Source organism: Prionailurus bengalensis, chromosome A3, assembly GCF_016509475.1.
Source record: "Prionailurus bengalensis isolate Pbe53 chromosome A3, Fcat_Pben_1.1_paternal_pri, whole genome shotgun sequence".
Taxonomy (NCBI): Eukaryota; Metazoa; Chordata; class Mammalia; order Carnivora; family Felidae; genus Prionailurus; species Prionailurus bengalensis.
The window spans coordinates 24,722,082-24,746,467 of record NC_057354.1 but is presented as its reverse complement, the minus strand read 5'-3'; the positions used below and the strand labels follow the sequence as shown (position 1 = coordinate 24,746,467).

At 38.4% G+C, this 24,386-nt stretch overlaps 1 protein-coding gene across 3 annotated transcripts in view; it reads left to right on the top strand.

Moving 5' to 3' along the window:
• The window catches only part of ITCH (itchy E3 ubiquitin protein ligase), a 149,423-nt gene that overhangs the window by 27,639 nt on the left and 97,398 nt on the right, over positions 1 to 24,386 (top strand). For 2 of the 3 annotated variants that reach the window (XM_043604720.1, XM_043604721.1), the window contains one exon: positions 19,601 to 19,691. In XM_043604720.1, coding sequence (XP_043460655.1) covers positions 19,622 to 19,691 — 70 coding nt within the window. In that variant the 5' untranslated portion in view covers positions 19,601 to 19,621. Of the gene's footprint in view, positions 1 to 19,595; positions 19,692 to 24,386 lie in introns of those variants that run through there. The other variant, XM_043604722.1, reaches the window with a different exon arrangement.

The window sequence follows — 24,386 nt, the reverse complement described above, 5'->3', positions numbered from 1 at the left end:
ATCCATAATTAGGGTGGCTTTATGTTATGCTTTGCCTAGTATAGTTCTGGTTTATTTCCATTGACACAGTGTTCTATCTTGTCCCTGTTCATACTCAAAAATAACCCAATTTGGATGAAAAATTAAATGGTTACTCTCCCATAATTCATCCTATCCTTTATTTTGCTGTTTGAGAAAAATCATTACTGAATGTAAAATAAGTATATACCCTTCTATTTGAATTGTAAGAACTTCAGGATAGATTCTAAACATGTTAGGTTAGTACTTCAGTGTAAGTTTTCTTGTTCATGTACTTTATAGGAAAGATCTTACTTTACCTTAGCACTTAGCCAAAATTATACCTTGGCTTCTCTGTTAGTTTTCTGTTGCTGTGCAGTGAATTATCCCAAGGTTCAGTGGCTTAAAATAACAGTAACATATTATCTTCTGCAGTTTCTTCGGGTGAGAAATTTGGGAGCAGCTTGGCTGAGCAGTTGTGGCTTAGGGTCTCTCTTGATATTGCAGTTAGATATCAGGCAAGTCTGCATTCATCTATAGCCTTGACTGGGACTAGAAGATCTACTTCCAAGGTGACTCACTCATGGTTAGCAAATTGGTGATGGTCTTGGTAGGAAGCTTCATTTCCTTTTCACCTGGGGCTCTCCATAGGACCACTTGAATGTCTACATAGTATGGTGGCTGGCTTCTCCCAGAATAAGCAATCCCAGGGATCAAGGCAAAAATTGTAATGCCTTTTATGACCTAGCTTTGGATGTAATACATTGTTGTTTCTACCATATTCTGTTGGTTGTATAGGCCAACTCTGTATCACTGTGTCAGGGGAATTACACAGGAGTTTTGAATATCCGGAGGTAAGGATTATTGGAGGGCATTTTTGAGGCTGGCTGCCACAGCGTCTAGACTTCTAACTGGCCAAGAATTCAAATGTTTTTATATTCTAAACTTTTAATATTTATTTATTTGTTTACAGCAAGCATGAGTGGGGGAGAGGGACAGAGGGAGAGAGAGGATCTTAAGGAGGCTCCATATTCATGGACTGAGCTACCCAGGCACCCTTTTATTTTTATTTATTCTTTTCAGATCTTTTTATTTTTTTTTTTAATTTTATTTATTTATTTTTTTTCAACGTTTATTTATTTTTGGGACAGAGAGAGACAGAGCATGAACGGGGGAGGGGCAGAGAGAGAGGGAGACACAGAATCGGAAACAGGCTCCAGGCTCTGAGCCATCAGCCCAGAGCCCGACACGGGGCTTGAACTCACGGACCACGAGATCGTGACCTGGCTGAAGTCAGACGCTTAACCGACTGCGCCACCCAGGCGCCCCTTCAGATCTTTTTATATATTCTTTCTCTCTTAATTCATCTGAATTCCAAGGGTGCCAACCCAGGTGTTGTTGTTGTTGTTGTTGTTGTTTTCATTTTCTCGTGTTACCTTGTTGTGAATATGTTTTATGTTCACATGTTTGTATAGTTACCCCAAAATAGTTGGCTTTAAAAACATTTTTTACTTTTTTCGCTTAAAGGTTTTCTGCTTTTCACTTGGTCCATGATACTGGTCAGTTTCTAGGTTATTAGGTGTATTATGTAGAGTCTTTTGAGTTTTCTAGGAAGACATTCACATTGCTTGTGAATTATGTTTTGTTTCTTTCTACTATTTATAACAACAGAGCCCAGTTCCTTGATTTTTGTAGTCCATTCTTTTTCTGTTGTATCATTTTCCCCTTTGTCCTTTGTTGGCCAAATTTAAGCACATCTCCTGTTCTCTTCCTATTTTCCTTTTCATCCATAAGTGCTTCTCTTCTGTGGTGTCTTGTCCAAATTTTCCCTCCCTACAAAGTCAAAATTTATTACTGTAGCCTGTATTTCCTTACTTACGTTATTTGCACAGGGAGCACAGTGTCAATTTTCTATAACTCTAATTATTTATATTTGGCTCTCCCTCACATTTTAAGTTCTAGGAGGGCAGAAGCCTTACCTTTGTAAATCTGTGGTGTTTACTATTATGATGGGAAACTTTCTGCAGTGTGTGTTCATTGGTTGCTTTTGTATTGTTATTATGAACCTAAGAACAAAAACACCCTTTGTAACCTCACTTATTTACAAATAGAGGCTCTTTTGTACAGGTTATAAGTGCCCCCATTTATTTGGAAAAATGTTAGACAGTGGTGAGTCCTTTGGATCATAATAGATATTTTTAAAACTTTTAGGGGCGCCTGGGTGGCGCAGTCGGTTAAGCGTCCGACTTCAGCCAGGTCACGATCTCACGGTCCGGGAGTTTGAGCCCCGCGTCGGGCTCTGGGCTGATGGCTCAGAGCCTGGAGCCTGCTTCCGATTCTGTGTCTCCCTCTCTCTCTGCCCCTCCCCCGTTCATGCTCTGTCTCTCTCTGTCCCAAAAATAAATAAACGTTGAAAAAAAAAATTAAAAAAACAAAACAAAACAAAAAAACTTTTAATGTTTAGTAAGAAAGATATCATAATTTCAAGTTTTTCTGAAGTGTCATAGAAAAGTACACCTTGAGTAACTTCTTCATATTTATTGATCAATTCAACAGGTATTTGAAGGTGTACTATTAATATGCTTCAGGCATTACATCTGGCTTTTCATGTAAAGATGAATGGCCCCTGATCTTAAGAAAACAGTTTGAAGGAGGAGACAGATTTGCCACAGATATTAAGGGACAGCTATTGAACACTTGTTAGGTTTAAGACTGTCTTATAGCACTTCGTGGTATTATCTCACTCTTCAAAACAAAACTATAATAAAATTGTCCCTGTTTTATGGATGAAGAAGGAATGGTTCATAGATTAAGTAATTTGTTCATGTTTGCACAGTAAGTTACAGTGTTAGTTTGTGGATCTAAATCTGTCTGATTCCAAAGCCTGCACATTTAATTACTGTGTTGTTATATCTCCTGGAATACATGCAGCAGGGTTGATGAGAAGAACTTCATTATTTCTGCTTTGGAGTCGAGGGAGAGCTACCAGATGAAATGCTTGAGTAGAATGTTGAAGGATAAGAGAAGACTAGATGAATGGGAAGTTAAGGAAGGAGCAGAGCAAAGTTTGAACAGAAGGAACAAGTAAACCACAGAAATATTAAACAGATGGCATGCTGAGGTAGGATGAGTAATTCTGTATGGTTAAAGCGTGGGGTATGTATGAGAGAGTGGAAGGTGAGTTAAGAGAATAGGCAAGTGAGGATCATCAGATGTAGGGGATTCATTTTAAAAATCCTTCTGACAACATTGTATATACGGACAGATTGAGGCTAGACAAGGACAAATGTTGAAATTAGTATGGTAGTGTAAGGAGAGCCAAATGAAGGGAGTAGTGATGGGGATAAAGAGGGAACTGTAAAAAAAAAATAATAATTACAAGATTTTTCACTCATATCCAACTGTTTTATTTTAATGTCTCAAGGAATTTTGCCTCTTTCACATTTCCCATTTTTTAGTCATAATGGTGATGCATGTAGGTTCTTAAATAGTACCTAGTTTTTTCACTTTTATACTTAAGAGCCAGGGGGGTTAGCGAAATCATGGCCCATGGAAGCAATCTGGCTTTCTGCCTGTTTGTGTAAATAGTTTTTCTGGTACACAGTCTCATTCATTCATTTTATGTGTTGTCTATGGCTGCTGTCACACTACAAGGGAGTTGAATAGTTGTGACAGAGATCATATGGTCTACAAGGTTTAAAATATTTACTCCCTGGCCCTTTACAGAAAAACTCCCTATTTCAGAGCATCAGATTGAAGACATTCTATTATCTAATAACTAAAGTGAATGTAATAGAGCTTACTTAATATTATGTTCTGGTCATTATTAATAAGGTGACATTGACCACATTTGTCATTCAGAATCTACATTACTTCCTTAATGTATTTGGAAATCATATTAGTTAACCTCTCCCAAATTGCAAGGTTTCTTAGGTAAAGGGGGTTTAAATGTAAAGAGATTTATGAAAATAAAGAATGGAAAACTCTTTTGTACAGTTGAGTTTTGTTAGTCCAACAAGGACCAAAAAATAGTTTAAAGCTACAAGATGATTTAAGACTACATCATACTCTGGCAACCAAATTATTTTGTCAGTCTGGCAGCAGTAGGTATTGTTTGATCCCTATTCTAGTGTTCTGACAATCTATGTACAGAGCTTGCAATTTTAGACTACTTGAACTGACTAAAATTGGTGTAGCCTGTCTCCACAGTATAGGCTGTTCCTACTGGGGACTGTTTTCATGCAAATTCCTTTTTTTCCCTGAATGTTCCTTCTTTTCTTTTCTTTCTTTTTTTTAAATGGCATCCTATTTTTGTTTCATGAATGTAGTATCTTTTCATCTCTCTGAAGATGTTAATACATTTTTAAAAGTGTTCTTTGTTTTTCTTTGGCATTACTTCATGATAGGAGCTTCTCACATTGCCTGCTAGTATTTTATTATGTTTAAAGAGGGGAGACTAAAAATCAGGCTGGGAGCTCTGAGTGTGCATGTATGGAGGAGAAGCTTGTTAACAGAGAACCTCGCTATAGGATTTTCTGGTGGATAACCTTTTAAGAAGTTGGAGGACTTCATAAAAAGACTCATCCTATCCACTGCCTGTTTGGTTCCTTTAATTCTCCTGTTTTTGATATTGTCCATCCTTTAACTGTGGCTGGCATCTCCCATTCTAGAGATGCTCTATTTTACCGTCTCTAGAAGGAAAACCCCCAAGTCTTGTGTGAAGTAGGGGATTTAGGAATCACAGGCAGCTTTCAGACCATCCTGCTTATATGTCTTAAATTTACTCCCTACTTCAGAATTACCTGGTGTGTCTTGAAGACACTTCAGTGTAAAACAACTTAGTTCTTGGCTCTTTCCCTACTACCAACATAGGAACCGACTTTCTTGAGTGTGCTGTTACTTAGCATTGCTCTGTTTTGTAGTTGACTGTAGTTAGTTGCTTGCTGTTATCTCCACTTCTGTTTTTCCTGACAAATAGTACTATAGTTACTTTTTTGATTTTTAAAATTTCTTTGCTAGAGTTGAGAGGGAATTTGAAAGGGGAATTTGAAAGGGGATTCAGATGTGCATGTGTAATCTATCATCTTTTTGTAAAAGACCTTTTTCTACATATTTACTTTTTGTTTACATTCTACAGCCTTTTGGGTTCACACATTTTTTTTTTTTCTCTCAAATATTTTTTCTCCATACTGGTTTGGAATTTGTTCATTCTGTTTTTAATTTTTTACTGCTTTTCATTGAAATTTTAACTTGCATATAAACCTCACTGAAGTTAATCAGTATCTTTGCCTTGCTTAGCAATACAAAGATCTTGGAACTTGACTCCAGCTATCTCCATTCCTGATTTTAATTCTGTTATTCAGTATTTTAGCTTTATACATATATTTTTAATTTAAAAAAATTTTTTTTATGTTTATTTGAGGGAGAGAGAGTCAGTGTCAGTGGGGGAGGGTCAGAGAGACACAGAACTTGAAGCAGACTCCAGGCTCTGAGCTGTCAGCTGTCGTGGACTTGAACCCACAAACTGTGAGATCATGACCTGAGCCGAAGTCGGAAGCTTAACCAACTCAGCCACCCAGAGCCCCCTATACATATATTTTTAAATGTTTATTTATTTTGAGGGGAGTGAGCGTGTGCCTGTATGTGCACTTGCACACTCACACAGGTTGGGGAGGGGCAGAGAGAGAGTCCCAAGCTCTTCACTGACAGATGCAGGGCTCCATCTCACAAACTGTGAGATCATGACCTGAGCCAAAATCAAGAGTTGGACGTTTGACTGAGCTACCCGTATGCCCTTAGCTTTATATATATATATATATATATTTTTTTTTTAATTTTTTTTCCCCAACGTTTTTATTTATTTTTGGGACAGAGAGAGACAGAGCATGAACGGGGAAGGGGCAGAGAGAGAGGGAGACACAGAATCGGAAACAGGCTCCAGGCTCCAAGCCATCAGCCCAGAGCCTGACGCGGGGCTCGAACTCACAGACCGCGAGATCGTGAACTGGCTGAAGTCGGACGCTCAACCGACTGCGCCACCCAGGCGCCCCAGCTTTATATTTTTAAATGCCCAAGTTAGACATTCTTTCATGTATTTTGTATTTATCTAATTTTACCACTTTCTTAGTCACTTTCGTATCTTGAGTTGCAGAACTTTCTTTCATAATCATTGTCTTTATTCCTGAAATATATCCTTTGGAATTTCCCCTAGTGATGGTCCATTGATAGTAAAATATTTTAGCTTAAAAATAAAAAATGTCCCCTAATTTTTTTGTCTTAAAGAAGTTTGTTGATATGTAGTTCACATTCCATACAGTATACCCATTTAAAATGTACAATTCAATGGCTTTTAGTATATTCAGTGTTGTGCAATGATCACAACATTCAGTTTTAAAACATCATTACCCCAAAAATCGCTCTGTCAGTGAATTCTCACCCCAAATCCCACATCTGCTCAGCCCTAGGCAACCAATAATCAATTTACTGTCTCTATAGATCAGTTTACTCTGACATTTCATGTAAATGGAATCATACAATATCTGGTCCTTTATGACTGGCTTCTGAGATTTAGCATAGTACTTTCAGGGTTTATCCACGATACAGGTTTTACCAGTGCTTCATTTCTTTTTATTGCTGAATAATAGTCAATTGTATGAATACACCACATTTAAAAAATCCATTTATTAGTTTATGGGCATTTGGGTTGTTTCTATTTTCTGACTATTACGAATAATGCCGTTGTGAATCATGTTCAGGTTTTTGTGTGGACATATGTTTTCATTTCTCTTGGGTATATACCTAGAGAAGAATTGCTATATCATATGATAATTCAGTGTTTAACTTTTTGAGGGACCACAAAATGTATTCCATTGTAGCTGTACCATTTTACATTCCCATTAGCAATCTATGAAGGTTCTAGCTTCTCTATATCCTCATTAATACTTGTTATCAGTCATTTTGATAATACCCATCCTAGTAGGTGTGAAGTGGTATCTCATTTTGGTTTTGATTTGCGTGTCCCAGATGATTAATGATGTTGAGTATCTTTTCATGTGTTTATTGGTCATTTGTGTATCTTCTTTGGAGAAATGTCTAGGTATTTTGCCAATTTTTCAGTCATTGTCTTTTTGTGTTGTGAGAGTTTTTTTTATATATTCTGGATACTTTTATCAGATATACATGATTTACAGAAATTTTATTGCATTTTGTGGGTTGACTTCTCACTTCTTGATGGTGTTTTTGAAGCACCAAAGTTTTAGCTTTTGATTTATATCCACTTTATTTCGCTTTTGCTTTTGGTGTTATATCTGGTTCTATTTGAATTTTAGGGTTTTTTTTCCTTTTAAAAAAAATGCCATTAGGATTTTGATAGGGATTGCTCTGAATCTGTAAATCTTCCAACCCATGAAAATGGATATCTTTCCATTTATTTGTGTCTTCTTTAATTTCTTTCAGCCGTGTTTTGTAGTTTTCATCTCCTTGGTTAAGTTTATTCCTAAGTATTTTATTCTTTTTGATGCTATTGTAAGTGGGATTGTTTTATTTATTTACTTTTTTCTGACTTGATTGCTCTGGCTAGTACTGTAGTACTGTGTTGAATAGAAGTGGTGGGAGTTGGCATTCTGTTTTATTCCTAGTATTAGAGGAAAAGCTTTCAATTTTTCACCATTGAGTGTGATATTAGTTGTGGGCTTTTCATATATACTCTTTATTTTGTTGAGGTAATTTTCTTCTATTCCTAGTTTGACAGTTTTTATCATGAAAGACTATTGAATTTCTTCAAATGCTTTTTTTTTTTAAAAACATCAAGTGGTGATAATGTGATTTTAGCCTTAATTCTTTTAATGTATAATGCATTGATTTTCATATGTTGATCCATCTTTGCAACCCAGGGATAAATCCCACTTGGTCATAGTGTATTAAGTCTTTTAATGTGCTGTTGAATTTGCTTTGCTAGTATGAAAAACTGAAAATTTTGAATTGTTAAAATGTGGCATCTCTGGAAATCAGATTCTTCTTCCACTTCATGGTTTCTTATTGCTACTCATTATGGTGGTTGTTTGCTTGTTTGGTGACATTTCCAAACTAATTTTTTGTGTAGTCTGTATTCTTTGTCATGTATGGCCACTGTCTTAGACTTCACTTCCTGCTTGCGTGGAGCCTGAAGGTCAACCAGAGTTAAGAGCCAGGATCTTCTGTCCTTCCTGAACAAGCATCCACACCTGGGCATGCGCATGGACTTCTAGATTTAACATAATACCCAGGAGTTTTTCAAAGCTCTCATTCCCCCAAATATCTCCTTCTCCAGTCTCTTCCTTCCCAGTCTTTTCTAAATTTTTTTTTTTTAACGTTTATTTATTTTTGAGACAGAGACAGAGCATGAACGGGGAGGGTCAGAGAGAGGGAGACACAGAATCTGAAACAGGCTTCAGTCTCTGAGCTGTCAGCACAGAGCCCGACGCATGGCTCGAACTCACGGACCGCGAGATCATGACCTGAGCCGAAGTTGGCCGCTTAACCGACTGAGCCACCCAAGCGCCCCCTTCCCAGTCTTTTCAATATATCTGTTGTGTGTCCCATCTATTATCCCTTGCCCCAAGTGGCAGTGGTTAATATATTTGATTTTAAATGCTTTGACAGACACTGCCTGGGAAAGTATCTCAGCCCCAAGGAGGCTCCCTGGCAGGGAAAACAAAGGCAAGAGAAGTTCTGAGCCAATCCTTCATGTAACTTACAGACAGTTAAAACATGCACCCACGGTTCTTTTGTAGGGGTCTAACTTAATTTTTTTTTACATATGGTTGTGCAGTTGTTCCAGCACCATTTGTTGAAGAGATAGCAATTGATGAGGGAAACAAAGGCAAAAGAAAAAAAATTAAATTTCCCTATTACTTAGAGCCCATTGACAAGTCCTTGAAACAGGCAGAGTGACCTTCCTCTGGTAGCTCAGTGGCCTCAATGTTGACACTTTGCTAAGGACAAAAGGCAATCTTAGCCTGACCCCCTAGGAACCTGTAAGTCTACTTTAACATATAAAAATTCCTATTGAAACTCCTTTTTCTCTACCTCCCCCTCCCCCGCCAAGATACATGTTGGTAATCATACTCCAAGCTCATGGCCCACTGATAATACATCTGAAGGGTCTTTTGACTGAGGAGTTATTAGACAGTAGTAAATGACCTTTACCTAACAATAGCTAGGCACCTCAAGGTCTTGGAAATCTTGCTTCCAAAATTCCTTAGAGACTTAGGCTATCCCTAACCCCCTCCCAACTTGAAAGTCACAACCCCATGCAGCTTTTTCTGCCCATGGCTCGTCCCCCCCCCCCCACCCCCTGTGCTTAAAACAAACAAACAAACAAAACCAAAAAACAAAAATAACCCTTTTTGCACTGAAGACGTTTCAAGAATTCTTTCTTGGCTGTTGGCTCTGAACCCCAACATTTTCTATATCAGCAATGGTTGTTATTTTATTTATTTATTGCAAATTTTTATTTATTAAAGTAATTTCTACACCAAGTGTGGTGCTCGATCGCACACTGCCGCTCACCAGCGGAGCCGCCTTGGTGCTCCAGCAATGAGTGACACCAAAAGATTTGACATAGTTAGATATGACACCAAAACACAATCCATGAAAGAAAAAATTAGAAATTGGACTTTATTAAAGTTAAATCCCTTGGTTAACAAAGGCACTATTTATTTATTTTTTAATGTCTTTATTTTTGAGAGAGAGACAGAAAGAGAGTGCAAGTGGGGGAGGGGCAAAGAGAGAGGGAGACACAGAATCTGAAACAGGCTCCAGGCTCTGAGCTGTCAGTACAGAGTACGACATGGGGCTCAAACTCATGAACCGTGAGATCCTGACCTGAGCTGTGTAGTTGGACGCTTAACCGACTAAGCCACCCAGGTGCCCTGTACAATCTACCAATTAAGCCACCCAGGTGCCCTGTACAATCTGGTTTTCAGTCCTATTCCTGGCACAGTGCTCCTAAAACCCTTGAAATTTTCTAAGTGATGAGAATGATAAAGGTGTCTTTTGTTATATTATTGAGGTGACTTTTAGACCTTGTCTTAAGAATGGAGACTGGTTGCTAGTGGAGCCAGCCATGTGATTGGAGGTTGTAACTTTCAGTCCTACCCCCCAAAGCCCCCCAACCTCTGGAGAGGGGAAGGGGGCTGGAGATGGAGTTCAGTTGCTAATGACTAATGATTTAATCATCCATACCTGTGTAATAGCTTCCATTAAAAAATGTAAAAGGATGAGTTTCAGAGAGTTTCCAGGTTGCTGAATGCAGGAGGATTTGGGGAGAGTGGTATGCTGGCTGAGGACATGGAAGCTTCACACCTTTTCCCCATACCTTGCCCTATGCACCTCTTTGATCTGGCTGTTACTGAGTGATATCCTTTTATAATAAACTAGTAACCCAGGAGATGATAATAATAAGTTTGAGTTCTGTGAGCCACTCCAGCAAATTAATCAAACCCAAGTAGATAATCATTGGAACCTCTAATCTATAGCTGGTTAATCAGAAGCACAAGGGACAACCTGGACTTGCATATAAGCATTTGAAGTGTGGTGGGGAGCTTGTAGAACTGATCATTTAACCTGTGGGATCTTACACTATCTCTGAAATAAGTTGTAGGACACCCAGCTGGTGTCAGAGAATTGCTTGTTGGTGTGAATGATGCGGTTTGAAGTGTTGCAACGGGTGTGGAGTCCACGGCCAAGAAAGAATTCTTGAGATGTTTTTGGTGCAAAAAGGTGTTTTTATTATAGCATAGGGACGGGACCCATGGGCAGAAACACCTGCAATGGGGTTGTGAGGAATGACTGATTATAGAAGATCTTCTATCCTATGGAGGTTAGGGTGATGTTAAGTTTCCAGAAAATTGAGTCTGTAGGTTTCTGGAGATTATGTTTTTCTTATGAATCATTAAGACCGTTGCAAAATGATGTAGACACATGTCCTGCATAACTGTGATCTCTATTAGTTAACCATTTGTTTTTCCCTTTTCTTTGTTCTTGGGTAGCCCTGAGTGCCTGAGGAATGTCACATATCCCTTGATGGGGAAGTGTTGCGGGGGTGTTAGCTTGTGCTTTGCCCTCAGCTTGCCTTTTGCTCCCGCCTTATGAGGAAACCATAGTGGAGGGAATTATGGGAAACCATGTGGGAGGAAACCATCCCCCACATATACACCCACATTTTGGACCCTCTACACTGTTAAGAGAGTGAAAAGAGAAGCCATAGTTTGCAAGAAAATATTTGTGAAACACATATCTGGTAAAAGACTTGATTCTAAAATACATAAAGAACTCTTAAAATGTAATAATGTGAAAACAAGTAAAAAGTGAGTAAAAGATCTGAAGAAATACCTTACCATACGTCAGATAAGCATGTGAAAAGATGCTCAACATCATGTCATATGGGAATTGCAAATTAAACCATCAGTGACATATCACTGTACATCTGTTAGATTGGCAGAATTCTGAAAAGCTAATAATACCAAATGCTGGTGAAGGTATGGAACAAAAAGAATTCTCCTACAATCCTAGTAGGAATGCAAAATGGTGCACAACTTTGGAAGACCATTTGGCAGTTTCTTACTGGGTTAAAACATAGGCGTACCATTATCCAGCCATTGTGTACCTTTTTACTCAATTGAATTGAAAACCTAAGGCCACAAATAACTTATACATGAATATTTATAGCAGCTTTTTTCATAATTGTCCCAAACTGGAAGCAAGCAAAATGTCCTTTAGTAGGAGAATGGATAAACTGTGGTACAAACACACAATTGAATATTATTCAGCAATTAAAAAAAAAATAGGGGCACCTGGGTGGCTCAGTTGGTTAAGCGTCCAACTCTTGATTTTGGCTCACGTCATGATTTCATGTTCATGAGTTCCAGCCCTGCATAGGGCTCTGTGTTGCAGTGTGGAGCCTGCTTGGGATTCTCCTCCCACCCCCCTCCCCCCCCCCCCACCTCAGCTTGCATGCACTGTCTCTCTCTCAGTAAATAAATAAGCTTTAAAAAAAAAAAAAAGCTGTCAAGCCATGAAAAAGTATGGAAGAACCTTAATAGTATTGCTAAATGAAAGAAGCCAATCTGAAAAGGCCTCAAATTGTATGATTCCACCTACCTGGCATTCTGGAGGAGAGAAAAACTACAGATAAAAAGATCAGTGGTCATCAGGGGGTTCTCAGTGTGGAGGGAGGAATGGATAGGTAAAGCTTGGATGGTGAGATTATTCTGTGTGAAACTAAACGTGGACCCGTGGCGTTATGCATTTGTCAAAATCCATAGAACTGTACAACACAAAGAGTGGATGTGAATATAAATTGTGGGGCTTGAGCTTACAATCCCCACATGCCTACTGACTGCTCAAGCATGTTCTACCAACTGAGCCAGCCAGGCCTCCCTGAATTTTATTTGTGTATCTATTTTTAATTTTTAATTTTTAATTTTTAATTTTTTTATTTTTATTTTTTTTTTTATTTTTATTTTTAAAAAAAAATTTTTTTTCAACGTTTATTTATTTTTGGGACAGAGAGAGACAGAGCATGAACGGGGGAGGGGCAGAGAGAGAGGGAGACACAGAATCAGAAACAGGCTCCAGGCTCCAAGCCATCAGCCCAGAGCCTGACGCGGGGCTCGAACTCACGGACCACGAGATCGTGACCTGGCTGAAGTCGGACGCTCAACCGACTGCGCCACTCAGGCGCCCCTATTTTTAATTTTTTAAACATTTTATTAATTTTTTAAAAAAGATTTTATTTTTAAGTAATTCCTACACCCAACGTGAAGCTCAAACTCACAACCCTGAGATCAAGAATTGCATGCTTAGGGGCGCCTAGGTGGCTCAGTTGGTTGAACATCCAACTGCGGCTCAGGACATGAGCTCACGGTCCGTGAGTTCAAGCCCCGCGTTGGGCCCTGTGCTGACAGCTTGGAGCCTGGAGCCTGCTTCAGATTCTGTGTTTCCCTGTCTCTTTGCCCTTCCCCCACTCATGCTCTGTCTCTCTCACTCTCAAAAATGAATAAATGTTGGGGTGCCTGGGTGGCTCAGTCAGTTGAGCATCCGACTTCGGCTCAGGTCACAATCTCGCGGTCCGTGAGTTCCAGCCCCGCGTCGGGCTCTGGTCTGATGGCTCAGAGCCTGGAGCCTACTTCCGATTCTGTGTCTCCCTCTTTCTCTGCCCCTCCCCCGTTCATGCTCTGTCTCTCTCTCTCTCAAAAATAAATAAATGTTAAAAAAAAAATTTAAAAAAAAATGAATAAATGTTAAAAAAAAAAAGAATTGCATGCTTTACCAACTGAGGAAGCTGCCCCCCCCCCCCCCCCCCGGTCTTTTAATTTTTTTTTTTTCAATTGAAATGTAGTTGACACACAATGTTACATTTGTTTCAGGTAAACAACATAGAGATTTGACAGCTCTACATACTATGTTATGCACACCACAAGTGTAGTTGCCATCTGTCACCATACATCACTATTAAATTACCATTGACTGTGTTCCCTGTGCTGTAACTTTCATCCCCATGACTTATTCATTCCATGTCTGGAAGTCTCCCACTTCTCTTCGCCCATTTTACCTCTTTACCCCTCCCTTTTGGCAATCACCAGTTTGTTCTCTGTATATATTGGTCTGTTACACTTTGTTCATTTGTTTTGTGTTTTAGATTATGTATAAGTGAAATCATATGGTGTTTGTCTTTCTCTGTCTGATTTATTTCACTTAGCATAATACCCTGTAGGACCATCCATGCTGTTATAAAGACAAGATCTTATTATTATTTTTTTTATGGCTAATACTCCATTGTATTTTTATATACCACATCTTTATCCATTCATCTACCGGTGGGCATTTAGGTTGTTTCCATATTTTATCTGTTGTAAATGCTGCAATAAACATAAGGGTGCATATATATTTTCAAGTTAATATTCTCAGTTTTCTTGGGGAAATAGTGGTGGAATTACTGGATCATATGGTATTTCTATTTTTAATATTTTGAGGAACCTCCATACTGTCTTCCACAGTGGCTGCACCAATTTATATTCTCATTAACAATGCACAAAGGTTCCCTTTTCTCCACATCCTTGCCAATACTTGTTATTTCTTGGCTTTTTAAAAAATGTTTATTTTGAGAGAGAGGGAAAGCATATGCGTATATAGGAAAGGGGCAGAGAGGGAGAAAGAGAATCCCAAGCAGGCTTACACTGTCAGTGCAGAGCCTAATGTGGGGCTTGATCCTAGGAACTGTGAGCTCAAGACCTGAGCTGATATGAAGAATCTGGATGCTCAACGGCTGAGCCACCTAGGCACCCCACTTGTCTTTTTGATATTAGGTATTTTGACAGTTGAAATTGTAGACTTAAAAAAAAACAATAAAAAACTTCCAGTGTATTCCTTGCACTGATTAACAAGGTGGATAAAGTGCCTACTTTTGTGGACTTTAGAGTCAATAAACAAATCAGAAAATTTTCAGTGATGTCATAGAAAGTAATAGGATGGTTAACTTCAGATTGGATAAGTCTGGACAGATCTCTGAGGAGGTGATATTTAACTGAGGCCTGACTACAAGAACATGTTAGCTATTTAAAGATACAGAAAAAAGCATTCTTAGCAGAGGGAACAGTTAGTACAAAAGCTGTAAGGCTAGGATGAAATAGTGTATTTGAGAAATAGAAAGCAAGCTAGATTTGCAGTGGGTGAAGGGAAGAATGATAAGAGGTAAAGTCAGAGAGTTAGCATGGGTAGTATGGACTTGGGGCATCTATAAGCCAGGGTAAGGAGTTTGGATTCTATTTTAACTGAGATAGGAGGTTATTGAGTATTTAAGCAGAGTAGAGTATGATCTAATTTTTATTTTCAAAGAGGACTCCAGTTGCTGTGTGGAGGATGATGGGAGGGAGAAGGAGCCAGTAGCAAGTACAGAAGCAGGGAGACCAGTTTAATGACTTCTAGTAATTTGTTGTCAGGGAAGGGATGGATGTTTGTAGCTTAGACTAGGATGGTTAAGAAGAGAAGGAGTAATGTGGCTATATAGTAGGGTATGTTTTACAGGTAGAATCATTAGAACTTGTTGAGGGAAAGATCATGCCCATATGTTTGGCTTGAGCAACTGGGTGGATGGTGGTGCTGTTGAGGCCAAGATGAGTGTGTCCAGGTATAGAGAGTTTTAATTTAGTCATTTTAACTGTGTAGGTAGGCAGTTGTAAGTAATGGTCAAGATGAAAAGTGTGGAGCTCAGGAGAAAACATGGGACTGGAAGTATAGGTTATCTATTATATCTAGTCTCTCTTGCCTGTTTTTTATTTTATTTATTTATGTATTTATTTAGAGAGCACATATGAGCAGGGGAGGGAGAGAGGGAGAGAGAAAGAGAGACAGAGACAGAGAGAGAGACATTATCCCAAGCAGCTCCACACTGTTAGCGCAGAGCCTGATGCAGGGCTCAAACCCATGAACTGTGAGATCATGACCTGAGCCAAAACCAAGAGTCAGATGCTCAACCAGCCAAGCCACCCAGGTGCCCCTCTTGCCTGTTTTTTAACTTGTACAAATCATCAATGATAAATGTTTTCTTTTAAAAACCTCAAGCACGGGGCGCCTGGGTGGCGCAGTCGGTTAAGCGTCCGACTTCAGCCAGGTCACGATCTCGCGGTCCGTGAGTTCGAGCCCCGCGTCGGGCTCTGGGCTGATGGCTCAGAGCCTGGAGCCTGTTTCTGATTCTGTGTCTCCCTCTCTCTCTGCCCCTCCCCCGTTCATGCTCTGTCTCTCTCTGTCCCAAAAATAAATAAACGTTGAAAAAAAAATTTTTTTAAACCTCAAACAATACATAAAAAACCAAAATTCCCCATGACCACCTTCTTTACTATATATACTCCTCTCCTCCACAGAGTTAACCACTGTGACCAGTGTCAGATGTGTACTTTTTCCTGCATTTATTTATATGTATCTATAGGAATAGATAGTTTACTTTTGTTTGCAAAAATTACATCATAATGTATATATTTTATAACTTAAATGTTCTTGGAATCATTTCATTTTGGTCATTAGTAAGTTACTTGTTTTAATGTCTGCATTGTATTCTGTTCTATGCTATGAATGTTACTTATTTAACTGGTTACCAATTGATACTTACGTGGTTTCTTTAGTTTTTCTTTTTTTACTATTATACGTAACGGTAATTTTTTATTCTTCTTAAGAATTTAAAGTATTTAGAGATATATAAAAGTAATATGTGTAAGTACATGCATTATTACAATTACCAGCATGTTTTTGCAGAGCAACTCATTCTACCACAGTGATTATCTGTAATTATCTGGAGAGAATCACTGTTCCTAAAAATGTGTTTAATCTGTACTTTCATTAGTCTTTTCTATATGAAGTTAATTTGAATTTTAAAATATATTTTATTTCTGTAGAGATCTTAAATTTATTTACTTTGTAACTTTGTAATTAATGCTAATTTAGAATAAATAATGTACACTATACTATTAAAAAGGTTATTTTTCCAGCAATAAATTGTTGATATAGATCAGCAGCTAGAATAGTACTTTATCATGCATAATAAGATCAGCACGGGATATTAGACTTTGCTTGCTGTCTCTTGATTTACTTGTCTTGATATCATAGTACTGTTGCATACAGTCTTTTGGGTGTTGAGGAGAAGGTAATAACTATACAGAATGTGGTAATGATGTCTTTGGAAGGCCCTTTGTATAACAAGCACTTTGAACCAGAATATCCTGTACAAAACAGTGTTAAGGCTTTTGTGTTATAATTCATTTCTTTTATATTTTGGGTGACTACTAATGACATTATTTATGGTGTATGCCTTCCCTGTTTAAAATAAAAGGTCTCTTTTAATAAATTGTAGGTTATAAAACATCTGAAGTGGGCAATTTAAATAAAGAAGATGAAGGGGGAAAAATGCACACACTGACGCACACACTCACTCACCTGCACACATACACATACCAGGCCACAGAGAATGAGCTAGTTTCTATAGTGAAGACCAAAATTTTAGCTTTGAACATTTTCATAAGTCAAGGAATAAAACATTAGATTTTGTAGAGTTGGTCTCAGTGGGAATTATTGTTCCATTTCATTTTGGCAGATTTGAGAAGATACCATAATTGTTTGATACTAAATTAAAAAAATTCCGTGAGCAGGGGAGAGGGGCAGAGGGAGAGAGAGAATCCCAAGCAGACTCCATGCTCAATGTGGAGCCCGACGTGGGGCTTGACCCCACAACCCTGGGATCGTGACTTGAGCCAAAATCAAGAGTTGGATGCTCAACTGAGTGAGCCACTCAGGTGCCCCTGATATTTAAAAATTTTAATGGAAGTCTAAAATTGTATGAAAATTTAAGACAATAGGTACAGTATCAAGATATTTTGTCTTACTGTATATTATGGTTCTTACATAGTACTTGGTAAATAAGTGCTAAGTAAATTTCATTCACTTTAATCTTTACCTTGATCCAGTTGAAATATTTCGAGTATTGTTATCCAGTCCCCAAAAGCCTAAGAACAGATTTTTATTGTAAAGATATTTAAACACTATTAATGATAAAGAACATTTACAGAGCATTTTTTAAATATACATAATCATCTTTGCAACAACTCTGTGAGGTAGACGTGGTGTTATACTCATTTTTCTGATAGAAAACTGGGACCTAGAGAGGTTATATAACTTAAGTAGTGTCATATAAGTGTCATAGACAGGAATTGAGCCCAAATGTTCTGACTTGTTAAAACATCTTTGTTATATTAATCATGCTGTTTCCACATGGGGTTACCTTTTCCATGATTGGAGACTGAAGAAGATATGTGAGACTTAATCATTTAGTGTAGTTCGAAGTCTTTGTTGTTGTTGTTGTTAAATTTATTTTGAGAGAGAAGACTGTGAGCAGGGGTGGGGCAGAGAGTGAAAGAGGGAGAGAGAGGATCCCAAGCAGGCTCATCGCTGTCAGCACAGAGCCCAGTGCAGGGCTCAGACTCATGGAATTGAGATCATGACCTGAGCCGAAATTAAGAGGTGGACTGCTCACCCGACTGAGCCACCCAGGTGCCCCTCAAAAGCCATTTTTTAATTCATTTCATCAAACAGATATTTAAGTGTTTGCTATGTGTCAGGCACTATTTTTGGGCTTCTGGCTTTCATCAGTGAACAAAACAAAGATCCCTGCTCACATGGAGTTTATATTCTAGCCTAGAGATTCAAAACAATAAATATGGGGCGCCTGGGTGGCTCAGTCGGTTGAACGTTCAACTTCGGCTCAGGTCATGATCTTGTGGTTTGTGAGTTCGAGCCCCACGTCGAGCTCTGTGCTGACCGCTCAGAACTTGGAGCCTGCTTTGGATTCTGTGTCTCCCTCTCTCTCTGCCCCTCCCATGCTCATGCTCTGTCTCTCAATAATAAATAAATGTTAAAAAAAAATCCACTTGGATATGAAAAAAAACAATAAACATAATTACCAAGTGAATTACTTAGTATGTCAGAAGGTGATATATTCTGTAGAAGAAAAAAAAAATGACCAGGAATTGGAGCAGATTGTAATATTGTCAAGAGAACAAGTAAAATGAAAGTCCTAGTGCTAGAATGTGCTAGCATATTTGATGTATAACAGGGAGGTAGGTACTTGAGTAGATTAGGAGAATAGAAGGAGATAAGATCAGGAAGTTGGGAGCATGCATCTTATATAGTCTTTTAAGGTCATGGTATGGATCTAAGCTTTTACCCTGAGTAAAATGGGAAGCTTTTGCAGGATTTTGAACACTTTAAAAGTCATCCTGATTGTGTTCAGAAGAGGCACTGAAGCCAGACACAGCTAGAAACAGGGAGACCTAATCCATGGGGGAAAAAAAGGTGGCTCTGAACAGATTGATGGTAGAGGTGGTGAGAAATGGTTGGATTCTGGACATATTTTGCAAATGGAAACAACAGAATTTGCTGACAGATAGGAAGGAAAATAAAAAAAGAAAGGCAGGATGACTTCAAGGTTTTTAGCCTGAGCGTCTGAAAGGATGGAGTTGTTACCAACTGAGATAATTTACAGGGAAAATCAGGAGTTCAGTTAATTTGTTAAGTTTGGGGGGTTTTTCACATATCCCCAAGTAAAGTTGTTCAGAGTTTAGGAATGAAGTCTGGGATAGAAATATAAAGTTGGGACTCATTGGTATATAGATGACATTTAAAGTCACAACACTGAATGATATCTTTGAGGAAATGTGTACAGAGAGGTAAGAGGGAACTGAACCCTAGGATACTCCCAACATTAAGAGGGGAGAAAACAGAAGAGATTGTCAAAGGAGCCTAAGAACAATCAGTGAGGTAGGACTTAAACCTAGAGAATGTTCCTTGGGAGCCCAAGGAAAGAAAGTAAACCATGGAAGATAGAATGATTAGCCATGTAATTTTGCTGACAGGTTAGGCAGGATGAATACTAGAATTGAAAATTTAATTTAGCAATACGAAGGCCACTGTTATTGTGCAGTCTTCAGTGAGATATGAAAATGGCCTGGTTAGCACCATACATATTTTTTTTAATGGGACTTTTTGATGTTTACAGTGTGTCCTTTGCCATGTTCAGGTTTGCCGTCCTGTTGGTGGTATGTCTGGCAGTGGATCGCAGCTTGGTTCAATGGGTAGCCTGACCATGAAATCACAGCTTCAGATCACTGGTAAGTCTTAAACAGATCTACTAGTATACTTTTTTTTTCTTCCTAAGATAAAAAATATAATCCTTTTTTTTTTTCTTTTTTTTTTTTTTTTGAGGGAGAGAGAGAGAGGGTGCAAGTGAGTAAAGGGCAGAGAGAGTGAGAATCCCATAAGGGGCGGAGAGAGAGAGAGAGAAGGAGGTAGGGAGAGAGAGAGAGAAGCGGGACTCACCCAAAGTGGGGCTTGAGCTCCTCTTACATGGGGCTTGTCCTCACCTGAAGTGGAACTCTAGCTTACCTGATGTGGACTTGAACTCCCAAACTGTGAGATCGTGACCTGAGCCCAAGTCAGATGCTTCGCTACTGAGCCACCCAAGCACCCCAAAAAATAATCTTAAGAGAAGAAAATCTTCAGTGGCTATTATATATCAGGTGCTATTTGAATTAATATTTGCCTAATGAATGAATGAACAGATGGTTAGATATATAAAAATTACATTTTTATTTCAGGATATTCTTGAGTATTCTGTAGGGTTTTTTTCCCCTCTCCCATTAAACATTGGTGTCTGGGGCAGTTGCTATTGTTTTTTGTTTTGTATTACATTAACAGCCTTGAGAGATAATTCACATACAGTTTACCCATTAAGAGGTCAATGATTGTTAGTATATTCACAGTGTTGTACAGTTGTCAACACTGTCAGTTTTTGGTTTTTTTTATATATGAAATTTATTGACAAATTGGTTTCCATACAACACCCAGTGCTCATCCCAAAAGGTGCCCTCCTCAATACCCATCACCCACCCTCCCCTCCCTCCCACCCCCCATCAACCCTCAGTTCTCAGTTTTTAACAGTCTCTTATGCTGTGGCTGTCTCCCACTCTAACCTCTTTTTTTTTTTTTTTTTTCCTTCCCCTCCTCCATGGGTTTCTGTTGAGTTTCTCAGGATCCACATAAGAGTGAAACCATATGGTATCTGTCTTTCTCTGTATGGCTTATTTCACTTAGCATCACACTCTCCAGTTCCATCCACGTTGCTACAAAAGGCCATATTTCATTTTTTCTCATTGCCACGTAGTACTCCATTGTGTATATAAACCACAATTTCTTTATCCATTCATCCGTTGATGGACATTTAGGCTTTTTCCATAATTTGGCTATTGTTGAGAGTGCTGCTATGAACATTGGGGTACAAGTGGCCCTATGCATCAGTACTCCTGTATCCCTTGGATAAATTCCTAGCAGTGCTATTGCTGGGTCATAGGGTAGGTCAATTTTTAATTTTCTGAGGAACCTCCACACTGCTTTCCAGAGCGGCTGCACCAGTTTGCATTCCCACCAACAGTGCAAGAGGGTTCCCGTTTCTCCACATCCTCTCCAGCATCTATAGTCTCCTGATTTGTTCATTTTGGCCACTCTGACTGGCGTGAGGTGATAGCTGAGTGTGGTTTTGATTTGTATTTCCCTGATAAGAAGCGACGCTGAACATCTTTTCATGTGCCTGTTGGCCATCCGGATGTCTTCTTTAGAGAAGTGTCTATTCATGTTTTCTGCCCATTTCTTCACTGGGTTATTTGTTTTTCGGGTGTGGAGTTTGGTTAGCTCTTTATAGATTTTGGATACTAGCCCTTTGTCCGATATGTCATTTGCGAATATCTTTTCCCATTCCATTGGTTGCCTTTTAGTTTTGTTGGTTGTTTCCTTTGCTGTGCAGAAGCTTTTTATCTTCATAAGGTCCCAGTGATTCACTTTTGCTTTTAATTCCCTTGCCTTTGGGGATGTGTCGAGTAAGAGATTGCTGCGGCTGAGGTCAGAGAGGTCTTTTCCTGCTTTCTCCTCTAAGGTTTTGATGGTTTCCTGTCTCACATTCAGGTCCTTTATCCATTTTGAGTTTATTTTTGTGAATGGTGTGAGAAAGTGGTCTAGTTTCAACCTTCTGCATGTTGCTGTCCAGTTCTCCCAGCACCATTTGTTAAAGAGACTGTCTTTTTTCCATTGGATGTTCTTTCCTGCTTTGTCAAAGATGAGTTGGCCGTACGTTTGTGGGTCTAGTTCTGGGGTTTCTATTCTATTCCATTGGTCTATGTGTCTGTTTTTGTGCCAAACACTGTCAGTTTTAGAAAACCTCTACCCATTAGAAGACTTTCCATGTCCCCCAGCCACCATCAACCCTGGGCAATCACTAATCTACTTCCTGTCTGTAGGTTTTTCTATTCTGGATATCTCATATAAATGGGATCCTAAAATGTGTATGGCTTTTTGTTTCTGACTTTTTCTACTTGGCATGTTTTCAAGGTTCATTCTTACTGTAGCATGCATTAGTATTTCATTTTATTGCCAAATATTATTGCAGGCATGAACATGCCACATTTTCTTTATCCTTTTATCAGTTGATGTATGTTTGAGTTGTTTCTACTTTTGGCTATTATGAATAATGCTATGAACATTTGTGTACAAGTTTTTGTAAAGATGTGTGTTTTCACTTCTCGAGTACCTACCTAGGAGTGGAGTCACTGGTCATATATATGTTTCACTTTGTGAGGAATTCCAAATTGCTTTTCATTTTTTAAATTTTTTTATTTTTCATTTTTTTAAATGTTTATTTTTGAGAGAGAGAGGGAGAGGGAGATGGTGAGCTGGGTAGGGGCAGAGAGAGAGGGAGATGGAGAACTCCAAGCAGGCTCTGCACTGCCAGTACAGAGCCTGATACGAGTTTGAACTCACAAACCACAAATTATGACCTGAGCCTAAGTCAAGAGTCAGATGATTAACCGACTAAGCCCCCCATGCGCCTCTCCAAATTGTTTTTCAAAGCATTCACACTATTTGTATTCCCATCAGCCATGTAGGAGGGTTCCAATTTCTCCACATCCTTGACAGTGCGTGTTGTCTTTTTGATTATAGACATCCTAGTGGGTGTGAAGTGGTATGTCATTGTGGGTTTGATTTACATTTCTCTGGTGGTTAATGATATTGAACATCTTTTCATGTGCTAAATGGCCATTTGTATATCTTTTTTGGAGAAATGTCTATTTAAATCCTTTGGTTGCTATTATTACTTAACTACTATCTCTGTCTTTCTTTCTCTCTCTAACCATATGAACCAAGTATATCACTTGCAGATTGATATTCCTAATGTTCTAATATGCCACTTATGTTACATTCCTGCTCAAAAATCTTTAATGCTTCTGTTTGGCTATAGTTTGGAATTTCGTTAGCCGGGGCTGAGAGCTTTCACAGTCTGGCTCCATATGGTCTTTTTGTAGATATTTATACATGAACTATTTGGTGAGTCACTGGATTTTCTTCAGATATGCATGTGTCTGTATCACACAGTGAAACCTCAGTCTCTAACCTTTGAATGGCATTTATTTCTTCTAGAACAATTATCATCCTCTGTATGGTATTTTAGCTTTTATTACACCTATCTCACATCCACCTCTAGATGATGACTATTAGGCTACAAACCATGTCCTTATTATTATCTTCCTCAAAACCTAAAAATGATTGAATTATATTTAAAAAATACTTTCATAATGTGACAGCATCTTAGAATTTATTTTTGGAAATTCCTTCACTATAGTCTCTTTCCTTAGCAATGTCTGATTCTCAATGAAAGATACTGATATTTCTTTGTTAAGCAAGATTCTGATTATTTTCCTCTGCCCCCCATCCTGAAGCTAGCCTGAGTAGCTGATTTAAATTGAGTCAGCTTCTTAGGACTTTTTCTGGGCTGCTTAACATTAAACCTTTGATTGGAGTAATCTTTAAAAAAATCTTTACTTTTTTAGGTTATATAAGTAATACACATGTTTTTATTTTTAAAAACTTAGTAAAGTAGGGGTGCCTGGGTGGCTCAATCAGTTAAGTGTCTGACTCTTCATCTCAGCTCAGGTCTTGGTCTCAGGGCTGTGAGTTCAAGCCCCACACTGGGCTCTGTGCTGGGCATGGAGCCTACTTACAAAAACAAACAATAACCAAAAAAAACTTTAAAAAAACCTCAGTAAAAGGATGAAGTGAAGGGTCCTATTTATCATCTCAATCCTGAGAGATGATACTGTTACTCCTTTAGGTTTATATTCCTTTATGCTTTTTTCTGTGCATAAACCATTTATCTTGTTTGCTACCATCATTATTCTCACAGTAAGAAAAATATTTGATAAATGTCTAAATGCATCTCAAGAAGACAATTCTTGCCATGTTTAAGTTTTTAATCTTGGTTCTAAAAATTCTGAGACTGCACAAATACAAGGCAAAAAGCAATTTAATAAAAACAAATACCATGAATAATGGATAAAAGTTATATATTTAGCAAATATATTATTATATATGAGACAAATGGAAAGCATAAGGTTATAAAGAGTAAAGTGCCAAGTTGAGTAGAATCAAATACCTTTCATAATTCATTGTTTACTTATATGCTTTTGATGCTAGAAACCTCAGAACTAAGCTTTTTGCACAATTTCCTTTAATGACATTGTATTTTTTATTCTATGTTAATGGATCAGTTATAGTATTGGTTGCTTTTATTATTTTTTTTTGTAAGCTGCCTCAACATCTTTCTAGATAGATTCAAGATGGGCATAAAAATTGAAGTGTAAAAAATAAATGCCATTGTATATGGTAACGGCAAAAAGAGATAACAACTTTGGTCAGGAAAGCAAGATCAGTGTTTGACCAGAGCTTCTGTGAAAGGAAGTGGTGCTTGAAGCATTGTTACC